The sequence below is a fragment of the Phyllobates terribilis genome, unplaced genomic scaffold, assembly GCF_046119375.1.
Source record: "Phyllobates terribilis strain yellow unplaced genomic scaffold, ASM4611937v1 Scaffold_3__8_contigs__length_932513732, whole genome shotgun sequence".
NCBI lineage: Eukaryota > Metazoa > Chordata > Amphibia > Anura > Dendrobatidae > Phyllobates > Phyllobates terribilis.
The window spans coordinates 880,172,013-880,190,293 of record NW_027362763.1 but is presented as its reverse complement, the minus strand read 5'-3'; the positions used below and the strand labels follow the sequence as shown (position 1 = coordinate 880,190,293).

At 42.7% G+C, this 18,281-nt stretch overlaps 1 protein-coding gene across 1 annotated transcript in view; it reads left to right on the top strand.

Annotated features, from left to right (window-relative positions):
• Positions 1-18,281, top strand: part of TTC13 (tetratricopeptide repeat domain 13) — a 119,605-nt gene that overhangs the window by 73,659 nt on the left and 27,665 nt on the right. Inside the window, exons 14-18 of the mRNA XM_073672661.1 lie at positions 2,711-2,843; positions 5,073-5,165; positions 8,190-8,273; positions 10,034-10,118; positions 11,540-11,646. Coding sequence (XP_073528762.1) covers positions 2,711-2,843; positions 5,073-5,165; positions 8,190-8,273; positions 10,034-10,118; positions 11,540-11,646 — 502 coding nt within the window. The remainder of the gene's footprint in view (positions 1-2,710; positions 2,844-5,072; positions 5,166-8,189; positions 8,274-10,033; positions 10,119-11,539; positions 11,647-18,281) is intronic.

Genomic DNA, 18,281 nt, shown 5'->3' with positions numbered 1-18,281 from the left:
GTGATAAGGTTAAATCGCTCCCGTGTGCATGATTTGCAACTGTTTGGCAGCTTTATTACATGTGAGGAATGTCTATTTCTTACACATTCCTCACATGTAATAAAGCTGTCAAACATTTGCAAATCATGCACATAGGAGCGATTCAAACACTTCACCGAGCAGCTATAAATACTCGGAGCTCGGCCCGAGCATACTCGGACAGAACATACTCGCTCAACACTAGTAACCACCGCTCCACCATACCGCTGCACGACCAGCTCTACCCTCACCTACTGTATCCTCATCCATACCCTGTAGATTGTGAGCCTTTGCAGCGTCCTCTATCCTCCTGTACCAGTCGCCGACTTGTATTGTTCAAAATTATTGTAATTGTTTGTGCTATGTATAGCCCTTTCACATGTAAAGGGCTATGGAATAAATGGCGCTATAATAATAAATAATAATCCTTTTTAAATCTTTTTTTTTTTTTTCCATTTCATCCTTTCTAAGCTTCATAAGGTTTATGCTTTTTGCTAAGTGCTTGTGAAAACAAACAACTGTGCCATTTGTAAGCATAAAGAAGAAAAAAACAGCTCACCCACAGTGGCTCTTGGCGTGCTGAAGCCTGGAACACGTGTGGTCCCACGTGGAAACAATGTGGAAAAGAAAACCAGTTGCAACTTGAAGACTTCTCAAAAAATTCCATACTTTATTAATTCATCTTAAAATTTGATGAGGTCTCAAGGTACATGTAAATTCAGCTTGACAAAGAACGCTGGTTAGCATTGGAAACGCTTTGCTATATGAATTAAGATGTACCTTGTGACCTCATCAAATTTTAAGATGAATTAATAAAGAATTTAATTTTTTGAGAAGTCTTGAAGCTGGAACTTTTTCTGTTTTCAAACTGTGCCATTTACCTGTATTAAAAAATGCATTATTTTTATTTTGTTTGTTTGCCAACCAACGCTCCAGTATAGTAGTGGTGGCATCACATGTGCATTGCTTACAAAGTCTTTTCAATAGAGCTTGTAATCATTGCACTGAAGCCGGCCAGGTTCACTGGAGCACACTGTTAAGTCCTGGCCAGTACTCCTCCAATACTACAGAGACAAAGCGTGCTATTTACCTGCTGATATAGGGTTAATTTGCTGGTAAATAGCATTAAAGTGGTTGCCACACAAGCAAAGTACATTTTAATCGATAGATCTTGGAATAATAATAAGATCCACAATTGGATGTGTTAAAAAAAATAAAAAAAAAAAAATGTTCCTGTGCTGAGATAATCTTATAAATGTGCCCCTGTGTAATGGCTGTGTAATGTTTGTGTCTGACCGTGCAGGAATATGGTCTGATCATACCACATCTCCTGGACAGGGATGGGGGGGAGCAAAAGAGTATACAGACATTACAGCACGGGATCGCAGCTGATTCTTTCTGTGAAGTAAAACATTTCTCTGCCTTTTTTAAATTCTAGAATATAGTGATAAAATGTGTTTGAGATTTAAACGGGGTATTCAATCGGAGCTGTGGAGTCGGTAAGCCAAACCTCCGATTCCTTAATTTCCCTGACTCCCGACTCCACAGCACGGCCTCGCTATTGAGCATGTACATAAAGTGCAGCACAGATTCATCGCAGCTAAAAGCCGAGATCCTTAGATCAGGAACAGAACAGACATTTATAGGACATTTCATAAGTTTCCCATATTGTCATGAGAACATTTACAGCACATACTGCATTGTACTACTGTACCAATTTATTATATATTTTAGGAGTTGGTCCACTTTATACCAACTCCACCAAAATGGACACAGACTCCGACTCCACGTCCCTGTAATACCTATCTTTTCTTAAAACCTGATCACTTTTGTACTTGACATTTCCCAACCGTTCCTTCTATGCAACAAATCCCTTTGTCCGTTTCTCTATTTTACTTCCAATGACGGTCTGTTTGAGTCTCGCAGCATCCACTGTGGATTCTCAAATGGAACATCATCAAGGAGCTGGCGCAACGGTCACTGCCATTGTATAGGGATATCATTATGTAGCTGGCGTTGCAACCATTCACTACAGCTTCTTCTACCGCCAGCCCCCTGATGATGTCCCCGACAATAGTGGTGAAAGCAGAAGGGGGTGAGTGACCGCTGCACCAGCTCCTTGATGATAACCCCTTTTAAAGGGAACCTGTCATGTCAGATAATGCTATAAACCTGCAAAGTCGGTGTCTCCCAAGAAAAATAAAATCCATTTTCTGCCAGGTGTCGCACTCTCAGTACAGCTGCTGGACATCTTCATAACAGTATTAACGTGCATATGAAAGGGGATGTCAAGTGTAAAACTACAAGTCTGATTCTCCAGTGCCAGTCACGGAAGCGGCGGTCATTTGACTGTAAGTATGCAATATGCATACTCCTCACCACATTCCGACTAGACTATATTGAGCGAAGCCGGAAACACTTGAATTGAGCGAGGCTGCTCTCATCTAATTGGATTGAGTCACTGCAGACTTGTAGTTTTAGATTGGATAACCCTTTTAACCCTTTATCTGCAGGTAATAGCCTTATCGGACATGACAGGTTCCCTTTTAAGTATCAAACACTTATTTTATCACTATATTCTGTCCCATTCCGTCAACCTCCAACACTCAAAAAAGGGAATAGATGGAAACGTGGAAACCTTTGCTCATGTCTTCTTGGGAAATTATTGATCTATGTGTTTTTATTATTCTAGCTATGGGATTAGCGGCTCTGGAAGTCATGCAAGCTGTCCAGAAGACATGGATGAACTCTAAAGTGCGATTAAATGGGAAAACAAGGCTCATGCAGTGGAGAGATATGTTTGACATTGCTGTTAAATGGAGAAGGTATAAATGACCAGAAACTTAATATGTTCTATCAAACTGTATTTGTACTCTCAAAGTCCTAACCATTAGGCATTATTCATACAACTGGGTTTCACTGCCTTGTACGGACCACAGTGGCTGCACCGACGATGTGTCTCCTAATCTGAACTAAAAGCCTTATAGGAGACTTTTCGTTCAGGACAGGAGACCTCCTAATCAATCTAAGCATTGAGGTCCTAAATAGATCATGTAACACTGCATAAATGACTGATATATTTGGTTGCATTTATCTAAATCTTTGTAGTTTTATTATATTATTATACCAGTCTATCCCTCAAACACTCCTTGGGCAGTCTGGAATGGATCTTGCATAACATACTATATGGCATCTTCTGGCAGCATTACTACTTGTTTTGTGAACTGACGGTTGCCCCCTTTGGTAAATAAGTAGAAGATTGATATGAAAGGCTGGCATTGGAGAGACATCGCTCCTCTTCCACCTTTTTAAATAAAGTATAGGGATTTATTTGGAAATATGCGGAAAATAGAAACAATTTGCATTTATTATCATTAATAGTAATAGTTCTATTTTTTTCTTTTTTTTTATTATTCAACTGTGTTTATTAAAATTTGGTCAATTTTAATAAGCAATTATTTGCAAAATGTCCACTTGTTGACTCAATACTGCTATCAGTACATCGTCTTGTGCAGAACTTGTAGACTTTATTCCAACAGCATCATTTGCACTCTTGATCCATTCCCGAAGTCAAGAAAATTATAAACGTCCAACTAATCAACTATTTTATGTGACTTAAATTTGAGCAATGCAGTTTTCCATTCCACCTAATATCTGTTGTCTGTATTTTTGGGTCGGCATGTGTTTTTTGTGTCTAATATTAATGGAATTGTGGAAATTGTCATCTTTACTGTCTCTTGGCATTATTATATTTAAATATATAACAAATGAATAAAGTAATTTCAAATTCTATATATACAAAAATATATGCAGGCAAGATTTTATTCCTTTTGGAAGGTCTCTCGTGCTTTTTATGTAGTATGTTAGAACATTTTCTGGTAGAACTTTTAACAAAAAGAAAAAAGCAAACAAAAAAGTTTTATGCCGAGTTCAGCCGATACCATCACAGCTCTTAGACGACCATACGACCATACGACTGTGTGCACAGAATGATCATGGATATGTTTTTGTTTTTGCCTGCTTAAAAATTGCACCCAACAAACAAGCTTTTTGCCTGTGCACTGGTTGCTTGTCGGCTGATTTAGACAGTCCAATAATCAGAACAAGCGTTCCTACAAACACTCCTTTCCCAATTAATGACCAATCTAAATGGGTCCTTACAGTAATAGATCTGAGTACTTCCGTCTTCCAGCTTGGGTTAGCTCTTCTGAAGAATGTATGGACTGAAGACTAACGACTTCACTTAGCGAAGTGTAATTTAGGTTAAACAGGAGATTGAAGGCACAAAATCTTTCTTGCTGTCGATGCACATTATTGCAGGAGTCTTGGAGAGACATGTCCTGTTCTAAATGTTGATTGTGACATTTTAGCCATTATCGTAACAAAGAGCTGCATGTAAACGTGGAGTCCTCTCTGCATGGGATCCATGTACCCCTGAACACAATGCAAAAATATCACATCAGTATAAAAAAATGTTTTTTTTATTTAATGAAGATGTACAACCCACCGGCTTATAAAAACCTTTAAAAGCCACTAGAGGAGGCAGGCTGATACTCATTCACATATCTGATGGATATGCTAGTATTATTGGCACTGCTCTGGTAAGGAATAATACAAAGAGAAGAGAAGTTTTAGTATAAATCTGCCACTAGATGGCACTACACAACAAGAGATCAATGATAGAGTTTACAAACAAGAAGACATAATATTTAGTGACACGCTGTGACAACTTGTAATTCCGCTGCTAGATAACCCTAAGCAGTGTTGTTTGTATATCTAGCAATGTGCAACATCATAAAAATCGGTTCAAGTAATCCTTACTGACCGCCTTCAGACATGATAACGTGGGCACCAGCCTCCACCTCACACCCGACATACGTTTCGCCCCCTGGCTGAGGTGAGAACGTGTTCATATTTGGAGTTCACCCCATGAAATGTCACTTTAGTGCTGTATAATGTCATGTTGCTTCTTTATTCCTACTGTACTTGTCTCTGTAGACAACAACCTACATATTCTAGTTTATTGACAAATCTGCGCCTTCTTTCATTGGCAGGATTGCAGACCCTGACCAGCCAGTGCTTTGGTTAGATCAAATGCCAGCGCAGAGTCTTATTAGAGGATTCAATAACCACATCAATCTCATCCGGTAAGTGCCAAGCATCAGAATACGGACCTGGAATAATGGCAGCTTATTAGTTTACCAGACCTATAGATTTAGCCAGTTCTTCTGGAGGTTCATTAAATCTTACTAGGGTTGTCCTTTTTTCTAGTATCTCAGTGTCAAGCACTCTGGTTTGATATTGATTACAGGAAATTTGGAAAAGGAAATCAATGAAACCCACTGATGACAGCTGATTCACCTTTTTAATGGTGGTCATCAAGGGACCTTATTCCACAGGGTCAAAATTGACAATGTTGGTCTAGAATCAGAGCGCTAAAATCGTCGTACCCCAGCTGTCAACTTAGACAGGTCATGGGTGGAGGCTGTGATGGGCTTGTCAACAGAAGTGACAGCTGTGCCAAAGCAATCACATCCCATCTAGTGTTATGACGTACGGCCATGCTCTCTGCATCTCCTCTTGCTTGCGATTTTGTATCCCCTTTAAGAAAAAAACAAAAACAGAAATGTATAATATATATATATTATGTGTTTACATTTTTTTTTATATGCCATCCTGGCCAGTCAGTGAATTTTTGTTTTTGCAATTATTTTTTCGTCTTAAAGCTATAACTTCTTTTTTGCGGAGTCTAACTAGTTATATGAGGGCTTATTTTTTGGGGGATGAGTTATAATTTGAATTGACACCATTTATTTAATCATACGGTGTTCTGGGAAACAGGAAAAAAATAACTCCAAGCATGGTGAAATCGAGAAAAAACTGCAATTCCGCCATAATTTTTGGGGTTTTGTCTTTACGGCATTCATTTTGTAGTCATAAGACTACCAACTTGTTAGGCATGGGGGCCTTCATCAGGCAATACTTTAGCACCCCACGATCGCATCACGGGGGCCTGATGGATGCATAGAAATGTGCATCGTGCGCTATAAATACCGCTGTGAGAGATTGATAACGTCACTTAAGGGGTTAAGAGCAGGAAACAGTGCTCCGTTCCCATCGCTGCTGTTACAGGCAGAGGTTGGCTGTGTAACACAGGCAGCATTTGCCAAGTATGGTGCGTGCTCAGCTCCTGAGTCCGCTTGATACTTTCGCACTCTGGGTATTGCGAAGGAGTTAAGGCCCAGAATGCAAGCAGTGGGAAGGGGTTAATGATTTTCTGAACTTATTGTATTTAATTGTTTATATTTTTACTATTCCATGTGGCTGTTTATTTCATAGGTGAAAATGAAATATTAAAATTTGCATTTGAGAAATGGTCTCTGATTTGTCAGTCCAATCACAGGTTTTTGATCTAAAACCACAAACCGTTCATTGACGTTAGAAAAAAATGTTGTTATTTCTGTATTCCCTCCTACAATGATTTAGACATTACAAAACCTACATTGTTCTCTTTGTATGGTCAAAATCATGTACTACCATGTACTATATTTTACATCAGCCAGTCATAGGCTGAAGCGAAGAGATCATATAAACGTCTGAAGCTTCTTTTAATCATCAGTTGTTCTCACACGCTGACCTCTGTTAGGTCACAGTCAGGTACGTGTTTTGGCACTCTATCCTGTCTGGAACAGATGTGTTTCATCTCCAATATTCCGCAAGGACATTATTACACTCTCATTGCATATTTTTAATGTATCATATTCCATTATAGTAACACTTTTCGAATATGTTAACGCTACTTGTACAGGACAATGCTGACTGCAGTGTGGTTCATGCATAGGCATCATGATATCTGTTCTTTCAGCATTTACTAGCTTTAGTGTTGGGCTCTGTTTTGGGCGCAGTTTAATGAAGTCTCTAAATAATACTGCTATAATGTTATAAATATGAAATTAAATTTGCAAAAAAATATTATTATAGCAATCTTTATAATGTGCTGTGCAAATCCTTGCTACATAGTTACACAGTAAAATGGGTATTTTATGTAGAGCGTCACACCTTTTCATTGTTCATTTGCTTCCTAAATGTAAAGTTTGAAACGAAAATATTTTTTGTAATAAGCAACATTATATTTTTTTTTTCCTCTACTCCTCATTGTGGGGATAAGGTAAAAAGAAATCATATTATTATTCCGTAAAGTTTTAAAAATTTAAAAAAGCATAATGATTGTACAGAAGGTCTATAACGCTAGGTGAGTGCTTTTGCAAAAAATGTTGCAAAAGCCTTTAAAGCTCCCGTTCTCTCTACTTCCTCCATCTTTTGTCTCAGTGTTAAAACATTGCAGCACGGAGGTGAAGGGTTGTACAAGTAACTCCACTGCAAGGAGAGGATCTCTGGGTGGGCAGAGAAAATCAGCTTCAGAATTGGAGGAAATAAGTGCTGGATAGAAGCTGTACTGATATACTTACTGTGTTAGCTAATTGTGTTAGCAATATCCTGGATGCAGACAGACCTGACATTTAGCCTGTATTACAGAGAGAGACACTCTCAACGAGAAAATGACCTGAAACTTGGAACAGGCTGCAAAATTCATAAATGGGTTCTGAAAATAAATAAACGAATGAAGATGGCAGACTGAAAGTTAGGGTGCTTTCACATTGTGTTCTGTGTCCCCGTCGGGGCATGCTCCTAAAATTCCCCAGAAAACGGGATCCAGACATATGCTGTGACGGGGGCCATAGACCGCAATGGTGATGGCAGAGCGAACGTGTGCTCTGTTGTGCACTTTTTTCGGGAGTGTATGCCCACAGGAGGCGGACACTCAGACACAGCAGCCTACGTCTGAGTGTCCGCCTCCTGTGGGCGTACACTCCTGAAAAAAGTGCACAGCAGAGTGTACGTTCGCTCTGCTGTCACCATTGCGGTCTATGGCCCCACTCACAGCATACGTCCAGATCCTGTTTTGCGGGGAATTTTAGGACGTATGCCCCGACGGGGACACAGAACGCTATGTGAAATCACCCTAATCTTTAGTTAATAAAATTGCACTAACTTGTAAAAATCGTTTTTCCATGTCAAAGGTCTCCATAGCTTCTAACTTTTAAAAGGCAAACAGGTGTGACAAACACTGTCTTATGTAAGCCATTAATTCATATTCATAATTTTCACAGTGGTCAAGTCATCAATATGCGATATCTGGAATATTTTGAGAAGATACTCAGTTTTATAAAGAATCGGATAATGATATATCACAGGTAACATATTTCATTTGTGCTTATCAGTAGTTGGAAGCTTATAGTTATAAGTGTTAAAGTGAAGCTATCATCAGAAAATGATCTATTGTTTAAATGCGCTTTTTGTGTTACATGTATTTTTTTGGCGGGGTGGGGGGTTAGAACAAAAAAAAAATTGTAATCTTGCAATTTTCACTGGGGCTTTTTAGGCTATGTTCACACACATTGTGTTTTGCTGGGTATTTTGCAGCAGATTTTTATGAAAAATTTTCAGCTGCGTCTAGCAGTACCAGCAAGTCTATGAGAAACCAGAATTCTCTGTTCACACACATTGCTTTTTGTTTGCTGCGTATTTTCTGCCTTGCTTGCGTAGTTGGAAAATAGATCATGTCACTTCTTTCAGCGTTTTTGCTGCGTTTTTTCACCCATAGGAAGTAATGGGTGCTGAAAAAAACGCTGCAAAAACGCACCTGCGTTGTGTATTTGCAGAGTTTTTGATGGCAAAATAGAATGGGATTCTTTTTTTTTTTTTCACAGAACTTTATGTGCATGCATAAATAGAGACAGAAGAACAGTGAAAAAAACGCAGGAAAACCTGTTTTTTTGACGCAACTCTTTTCCTGCCAGAGAAAAGTTGTCAGCAGATTTAACTGGAGATAAAAACACAATGTGTGTGAACATAGCCTTCGACTCCTAATTTCTGTCCGGTCAGGGAGAGTTTTTTGCAAAGCTCCTTATTATCAGTCTTAGGGCCCCGTCACACTAAGCGATGCAGCAGCGATCCCGACAACGATACGACCTGTCAGGGATCGTTGCTGCATCGCTAATACATCGCTGGTGAGCTGTCAAACAGGCAGGCTCACCAGCGATCAGGGGAGCAGCGATATCGTGGAAAGAATCGTTCCACGATGTCCTGCTCCCGTTACCAGCCTGCTGCAAGCAGGAGCAGGCTGGTAACTATGGTAAACATCGGGTTACTAAGTGCGCGTGTGCCCCTAGTAACCCGCTGTTTACCATGGATACCACTCTGCTACGGTGCGCGGGAGCCTCCGTGCACCGTAGCAGAGTGGTATCCATGGTAAACAGCGGGTTACGAAGTGCGCGCGTGCCCCTAGTAACCCGATGTTTACCATAGTTACCAGCCTGATCGTTGGTCCCGCTGGTCACACACAGCGATGTGTGCTGGCCAGCGGGAGGCCAACGACCAAAAAATGGTCCAGGACACTTTGCAACGATCAGCGACCTCACAGCAGGGGCCTGATCGTTGCAAAGTGTCACACACAGCGACATCGCTGGTGAGGTCGCTGGTGAGTCACCAAAACCGTGACTCAGCAGCGATATCGCTAGCGATATCGCTATGTGAGACGGGGGCTAAAGGGTTACAAGGACAGGTAACACTTGTTTGATAACTGATAACACAGTATTCACCAATGACTTTACACATGCTGATTGAATGCTTTGATAAAAAAAGATAGCGACAATGAACAGACTCTGACCCTAATGTACATATTGATTTATTCTAGAAAAAAATAGCCCCAGTGGCGAATGTGAACATTTCATGAGTTCTAATTGTTATTTAATAGATTGTGATATGGGAAAAAAAATTAAAAGAAGACCTTTAACACGAAAACTGGATTTAGACAATAGGTCATTTTGTTGACTTCCCTTTTAAATATTTGAAGTGTTGGCAATATTCCATTTTGTCTTCATGGTAGAATATCGTTTCCGTCTTCATTTCTTAGAAAATGTAATTAATTACCTGCAAATTTGTTATATTTTAGTGCCAACAATCCAAGAGGTCTTTTGGAAGTCAAAGATGCGTTAGAAAAAGTCCATAAAGTAGAAGACCTCTTGCCAATAATGAAGGTAAAGTTTCTCCTGTTTATTCTTTGCTGTGACACAGGCGGTCAGAGGATTGACAGATCCTGTAATGGATCCAGTATGCTCATACTCATTATTGGGCTGCAGTGTGAGGGCAGCTCACTGAATGGTCACGGAATAGGGCAAAAACCTATGCTCTGGATGAACATTGAAAACTTATTTGTAGTTTCTTAAAATAATGTAATTTGGTGGTTTAAAGGGGATTATTTTTGTAAAATAATTCTTGGATAAGTATGAAGACTATTGCTGCCTGAGTTTGATAATGGCATGGCGTAGTTGCTGCCCAATTTTCTTCTCGTTCATCTGCTTATTACTAATCTAACTTCATGCCAAGTCTTATGTGACAGTCTGGTTGCTAGGAATCTGCTTCCTTGTCAGGAAAGGAATCGCAATATTACAAGCTGTTTCACATTACACAAGTCTTTACTTTAAAGGGATTGTCCCAAGTTATCAATCAGGAGCACACTGCTCCCATGCCTCTTGGCTTCCTGTTTGTCAGGGAGTGGTGAACTCCTGATTGACCGTTCGGACAGTGTCATAGCCACGGTGCTAACTCAAACTATGTGCTCTCCAGTGATACGAGCAGAAGCAGTTTTGCCTCTGCAGCACCGGAATTGTGCAGGGGCACTGAAAAAAAGCTGGATACGGTTAGTTTCAGAGCACTGCTTACATGCTCTATTGGAAAGAACTTGTACGCGCTGCGCTCATTTCCTAGGGGACTGGCCATGGCTGCTAAAACTATAAAATTAAATATCTCTCTGTTTTTGAGGATGGAGAGAACCTTAAAAATCAAGTTAATTACAAAATTGGTTATTTTTACTAGCGTTTTTCCAATTTTAGTATGATGACACTTAAGCTGCATTTACACCGAAAGATGATTATGAACATGTGGTATTTAGAACACTGATTTCACGATAATCTTTTAAGTGTAAGCAAGCTGCCAGTCACCTCATGGACACTCCTTCATCAGGTGAAATTATCTGTTGTACCGCGAAAAAGTTAATCGTTCTCGGAGATGAATCACCCATAGTCCGAACAGGACACACACTGCCAAAAACAATGGCAGCCTATGCACATCATGTACTGCGCTGTGCCTGTGTAAACAGGCTACTAAACGACCACCAGTCAGTAAATGCTTACCAATAAGCAGTCGTTTAGTGCCACTTAGTCAGTTCTGTAAACTGACTCAAACCCTTTAAGCCAGAACTTGTTGAACTGAGGGGCAGAGAAGGAGCAATAGGAATTTATCCGAGCTTTTGTTAAAGTTTCTTACCGCCATAACTTATTTTTAAAAGAGTTTTTTAAGAAGATATAAAACACATAAGATGAAATCATTTAAGATTAAATAAAATAATCTACCTGTTCACCTATACATTTCTAATACTTATCTTTCTTTTTGAAAACAGTTAAACAGCAAAACAAGAGATGGGTTCACAGTGAACACAAAGGTTCCCAGCTTGAAAGATCCAGGGAAAGAATATGATGGATTCACAATAACCATCACAGGAGATAAGTAAGAAACACCTTTCTGTATATGAACCTCTGTTATTTATTTTCACAGAGGCATTCCCTTATCCTTCTAAATATATACTGTGTGTGTGTGTGTGTGTGTGTGTATATATGTATGTAGGTATATGTATATGTACGTACATACATATATACATACATACACACACACACATATACATATATATATATATATATATATATATATATATATATATATATATATATATATATATATATATATATATATATATATATATATATATATATAAAACATTTTCTTTAAACACTTTTCAAACAATAAAAAATAGAGGTAAAGAGTAACTGTCGTTTCTGGAGAATTTTAGCAGGATGTCTGTGTTTGCCTCTAGCTCTTGCCTCCCCTCCTAACTGGACGATTTGTCGTCACTATGTACAGATTTTACCGATGAGTAGTGTTGAGCATTCCGATACTGAAATATCGGGTATCGGCCGATATTCACTGTATCGGAATTCCGATACTTAATTCCGATACTTTTATAATATCGAATACCGGAATCGGAAGTTCCCATAATGCCTGCGCTCTGCAGTGTCTCTGAAGGATGACAAGCTGGATGGCAGCGCTCAGCTGCGATCCAGCTTGTCATCAGAATGCCATCCCAGCGTGGGAGAATTCTCCTGATTGTTTAAAAGCCGGCGCGCGGTAAAAAGCCGCCGGCTTTTAAACAATCACGCAGCCCCATACTGCTTCCCCGCAGCCTCCCACCCCGATCCTCCGCTCCCCTCGCCACCTCCCATCCCGATCGTAAATTAGGACCGGGCGGGGAGCACAGCACCAAGGAGCGAAGGACCCGGGCGGGGAAGCCGGCAGTGAAAAGACTTCACCGCCGGCTTTCCCGTTCTGTGCTGCGCTTTCCCGCCGGTTATTTCAAATGAACAGCTGAGGTATCAGGTGATGCCGATCAGCTGTTCATTTGAAGTAGCCGCGGTGCCCTCAGAGGGTTCATGTGAGTTCATGCTTGACTGCATGAACTCACATCAACTTTCCCACGGCCGCACAGGTCAGCCACTCCTCCCAGACCCGTCATGATTAGTGTGTGTGCGGGGTGTGTGTGTGCGGGGTGTGTGTGTGCGGGGTGTGTGTGTGCGGGTGTGTGTGTGTGCGGGGTGTGTGTGTGCGGGGTGTGTGTGTGTGCGGGGTGTGTGTGTGCGGGGTGTGTGTGTGCGGGGTGTGTGTGTGCGGGTGTGTGTGTGTGCGGGGTGTGTGTGCGGGGTGTCTGTGCGATGTGTGCGGGGTGTCTGTGCGATGTGTGCGGGTGTGTGTGTGTGCGGGTGTGTGTGCGGGGTGTGTGTGCGATGTGTGCGGGGTGTGTGTGCGGGGTGTCTGTGCGATGTGTGCGGGTGTGTGTGCGGGCAGACATAGGCCGATGTGACACTACTACTCCCATCGGCCTATGTCTGTCCCCCGTCCACTCCTGCCAGCAGGATCAGCTCGATGGGAGCAGTAGTTCCCATCAGCCTGATCCTGCTATTTAAATTGCCCTACTGTGTCCCCAATAAATGTTAGATACATGTCATTGGTGGCCAGTGGTTACCTAAAAGAAATTAGTTCATACATTACCTGTCCCCGCCGATCGCCACCTAAAATAAAGTAAAAAATAAAAAACTACACCTATACTCACCTAGACACCTAATTCCCCGAAGCCATCGATCTCCTGTAATAAAATATAAAATAATAAACCACAACCTTATCCTTACCCCTCCGTAGCAGTCCACGAGTGTCCCACGAAGATCTCCAGTTCAGAGCAGCCACATAGAATGTGACCGCTCTGAACCGCTGCCGCCGCTAGAATGACGGGGCCGTAAGGGTTCACCGGAGTTCAGGCAGCGCTGCTCCGGTTAGCTCCTTTACGGCACTGCTGTATCGTGAGAAATTCCCACGGTACAGCACTGCCGTAAAGGAGGTCTCCGGAGCTGCGCTGCCTGAATGCACTCCGGTGACCTCAGTCAGTGGCTCCCGCTGCCGGGAGCGGACGTGTTCCCGGCAGCGTGAGCTTACAGCAGCCATGCACAGCTGTCACCATCTCCAGATGTGACAGCTGTGCATGGGAGATCAGCGCAGGAACGTGGACAGGTAACTATTTTTTTTTTAGTAAACTAAGAATTAAATAAAATGGTGTTTTATTTCAAATAAATTATTTTTTTCTGGGTGTAGTGTGTTTTTTCTTTTTAACACTTTGTAGGTTAGTAATGGGGGTGTCATATAGACGGCCATCATTACTAACCTGGGCTTCATGGCAGCTGGCGCTGACATGAACCCCACCACTATTACCCCCTGCCACCGCACCAGGGCAGCGTGGAAGAGCGAGGCTAAGTGCCAGAATTGGCGCATCCTATGGATGCGCCATTTCTGGGGCGGCTGACGGCTGGTGTTTCTAGCCTGGGAGGGGGCCAATATTCATGGCACCCTTCCTGAGCTATTAATATCAGCCCCCAGCTGTCTGCCTAGCCTTTGCTAGCTATTAAAATAGAGGGGACCCCACGTCATTTTTTTTTGGGGGGTCCCCCATTTTAATAGCTAGTAAAGGCTAGGTATTCAGCTGGGGGCTGATATTAGTAGCCTGGGAAGCTCCGTGGGTTTTACCCCCTTCCCAGGCTTCAAACATCTGCCCCAGCCGTCTGCTTAACCTCCGCTAGAGACTAAAATTATGGGGGATCCCACGCCATTTTTTTTTTAAATAAATCCTTTATTTTAACACTAAATGACATTTGAGGACTTAATAAAGATGCAGTCCCTAAATTATTATTTATTTTTTAATAAATTTTTCCCAAAACTTTTGACGTGGGCTTCGCCATATTTTTGTATGCCAGCCAGGTACAGCATCCAGCTTCTATGAACGCGCCATTTTCCGGGGCGGCCGCGGACTGCAATTTTCAGCGGGGGGGGGGGGCAAAAAGCTTGGGCCTCCCTGCGCTGCAGATTCCATCCCCCAGCTGCCTAGTTGTACCTGGCTGGACACAAAAATAAGGAGAAGCTCCACGTTTTTTTTTTTTTAATTATTTCATGAAATTCATGGAATAATTAAGAAAAAAAGGGCTTCCCTATATTGTTGTGTCCGGCTAGGTACAAATAGGCAGCTGGTGGTTGGGGGCAGCCCATTCCTGCCTGCTGTACCTGGCTGGACACAAATATAGTGTGAAGCCCCACGTCAATTTTTTTTTAATTATTTCAGGAAATTCATGAAATAATTAAAAAAAAATTATGTGGGGCTTCGCCCTATAATTGTGTCCAGCCAGGTACAGCAGGCAGGAACGGGCTGCCCCCAACCACCAGCTGCCTATTTGTACCTAGCCGGACACAACAATATAGGGAAGCCCTTTTTTTCTTAATTATTCCATGAATTTCATGAAATAATTAAAAAAAAAAATGTGTGGCGCTTCGCCCTATTTTTGTGTCCAGCCAGGTACAACTAGGCAGCTGGGGGCTGGAATCTGCAGCGCAGGGAGACCCAAGCTTTCTGGGTCCCACCCGCTGCAAATTGCAGTCCGCAGCCGCCCCGGAAAATGGCGCGTTCATAGAAGCGCCATCTTCTGGCGCTGTACCCAACTCATCCAGGGCCCTGGTGCGGTGGCTCACTGGGTAATAAAGGGGTTAAGGCCAGCTTGGCATTATCAGCTGGCCCTAAGCCCGAAATTCATGGGGTCACGCCAATATTAGACATGACCGCCATGAATTTCTAGTAAAGTATTTAAAAAAAACACAAACACCCAGAAAAAAGTCCTTTAATTGAAATAAAGACACAATTCTTTATTGTTCTAAATTAAACCATACTTACCGCCACACCCATTCCAGCTGAAGCCAACGATCTCCTGCAATAAAAGTAAAATAATAAAGCAACCTCATCCTTACCTTTCCATGGTTCCCAGGACAGCTTCAGCTCTGCTACATCGAGATGACAGGCTGGACCGCAGCAGAACGCTGCCATCCAGCCTGTCATCCCGCGGACACTGAGAAGCGCAGGCATGCTTGCGCTCCTCAGTGTCTTTCTGTGACGTCATCCAGATGAGCCGAGGTCATGTCCAATGAACTCAGCTCACCTCATGCACGTCACTGACAGCGTGGGAAAATTCTCCTGCACTCAGCGCTTCAGCGTGAGAATTCTCCCACGCTGTCAGTGACGTGCATGAGGTGCGCCGAGTTCATGGGACATGACCTCACCTCATGCACGTCACTGACAGCGTGGGAAAATTCTCACGCTGAAGCGCTGAGTGCAGGAGAATTCTCCCACGCTGTCAGTGACGTACATGAGGTGAGCCGAGTTCATTGTCGGCTCATCTGGATGCCGTCACAGCCAGACACTGAGGAGTGGAAGTATGCCTGCGCTTCTCAGTGTCTGCGGGATGACAGGCTGGATGGCAGCGTTCTGCTGCGGTCCAGCCTGTCATCTCGATGTAGCAGAGCTGGAGCCGTCGTGGGAGCCATGGAAAGGTAAGGATGAGGTTGCTTTATTATTTTTCTTTTATTGCAGGAGATCGTTGGCTTCAGCTGGAATGGGCGTGATGGTAAGTATGGTTTAATTTAGAACAATAAAGAATTGTGTGTTTATTTCAATTAAAGGACTTTTTTCTGGGTGTTTGTGTTTTTTTTAAATACTTTACTAGAAATTCATGGTGGTCATGTCTAATATTGGCGTGACCCCATGAATTTCGGGCTTAGGGCCAGCTGATAATGCCAAGCTGGCCTTAACCCCTTTATTACCCAGTGAGCCACCGCATCAGGGCCCTGGATGAGTTGGGTACAGCGCCAGAAGATGGCGCTTCTATGAACGCGCCATTTTCCGGGGCGGCTGCGGACTGCAATTTGCAGCGGGTGGGGCCCAGAAAGCTTGGGCCTCCCTGCGCTGCAGATTCCAGCCCCCAGCTGCCTAGTTGTACCTGGCTGGACACAAAAATAGGGCGAAGCTCCACGTTTTTTTTTTTTTAAATTCATGAAATTCATGGAATAATTCAGAAAAAAAGGGCTTCCCTATATTGTTGTGTCCGGCTAGGTACAAATAGGCTGCTGGTGGTTGGGGGCAGCCCGTTCCTGCCTGCTGTACCTGACTGGACACAAATATAGGGCGAAGCCCCACATCAATTTTTTTAAATTATTTCATGAATTTCCTGAAATGATTTAAAAAAAATTGACGTGGGGCTTCGCACTATATTTGTGTCCAGCCAGGTACAGCAGGCAGGAACGGGCTGCCCCCAACCACCAGCTGCCTATTTGTACCTGGTTGGACACAACAATATAGGGAAGCCCTTTTTTTCTTAATTATTTCATGAATTTCATGAAATAATTAAAAAAAAAAAATACGTGAAGCTTCTCCCTATTTTTGTGTCCAGCCAGGTACAACTAGGCAGCTGGGGGATGGAATCTGCAGCGCAGGGAGGCCCAAGCTTTCTGCCCCCCCCCTCCCCCCGCTGAAAATTGCAGTGCGCAGCCACCCCGGAAAATGGCGCGTTCATAGAAGCTGGATGCTGTACCTGGCTGGCATACAAAAATATGGCGAAGCCCACGTCAAAAGTTTTGGGAAAAATTAATTAAAAAATAAATAATAATTTAGGGACTGCATCTTTATTAACTCCTCAAATGTCATTTAGTGTTAAAATAAAGGACTTATTTTAAAAAAAATTGACGTGGGGCTTCGCCCTATATTTGTGTCCAGCCAGGTACAGCAGGCAGGAACAGGCTGCCCCCAACCACCAGCTGCCTATTTGTACCTGGCCGGACACAACAATATAGGGAAGCCCTTTTTTAAAAAAATTATTTCATGAAATAATTAAAAAAAAATTGACGTGGGGCTTCGCACTATATTTGTGTCCAGCCAGGTACAGCAGGCAGGAATGGGCTGCCCCCAACCACCAGCTGCCTATTTGTACCTGGTTGGACACAACAATATAGGGAAGCCCTTTTTTTCTTAATTATTCCATGAATTTCATGAAATAATTTTAAAAAAAAATGCGTGGGGCTTCGCCCTATTTTTGTGCCCAGCCAGATACAACTAGGCAGCTGGGGGCTGGAATCCGCAGCGCAGGGAGACCCAAGCTTTCTGGGCCACCCCCGCTGCAAATTGCAGTCCGCAGCCGCCCCAGAAAATGGCGCGTTCATAGAAGCGCCATCTTCTGGCGCTGTACCCAACTCATCCAGGGCCCTGGTGCGGTGGCTCACTGGGTAATAAAGGGGTTAAGGCCAGCTTGGCATTATCAGCTGGCCCTAAGCCCAAAATTCATGGGGTCACGCCAATATTAGACATGACCACCATGAATTTCTAGTAAAGTATTTAAAAAAACACAACACCCAGAAAAAAGTCCTTTAATTGAAATAAACACACAATTCTTTATTGTTCTAAATTAAACCATACTTACCATCACGCCCATTCCAGCTGAAGCCAACGATCTCCTGCAATAAAAGTAAAATAATAAAGCAACCTCATCCTTACCTTTCCATGGCTCCCACGACAGCTTCAGCTCTGCTACATCGAGATGACAGGCTGGACCGCAGCAGAACGCTGCCATCCATCCTGTCATCCCGCAGACACTGAGAAGCGCAGGCATACTTCCACTCCTCAGTGTCTGGCTGTGACGGCATCCAGATGAGCCGAGGTCATGTCCAATGAACTC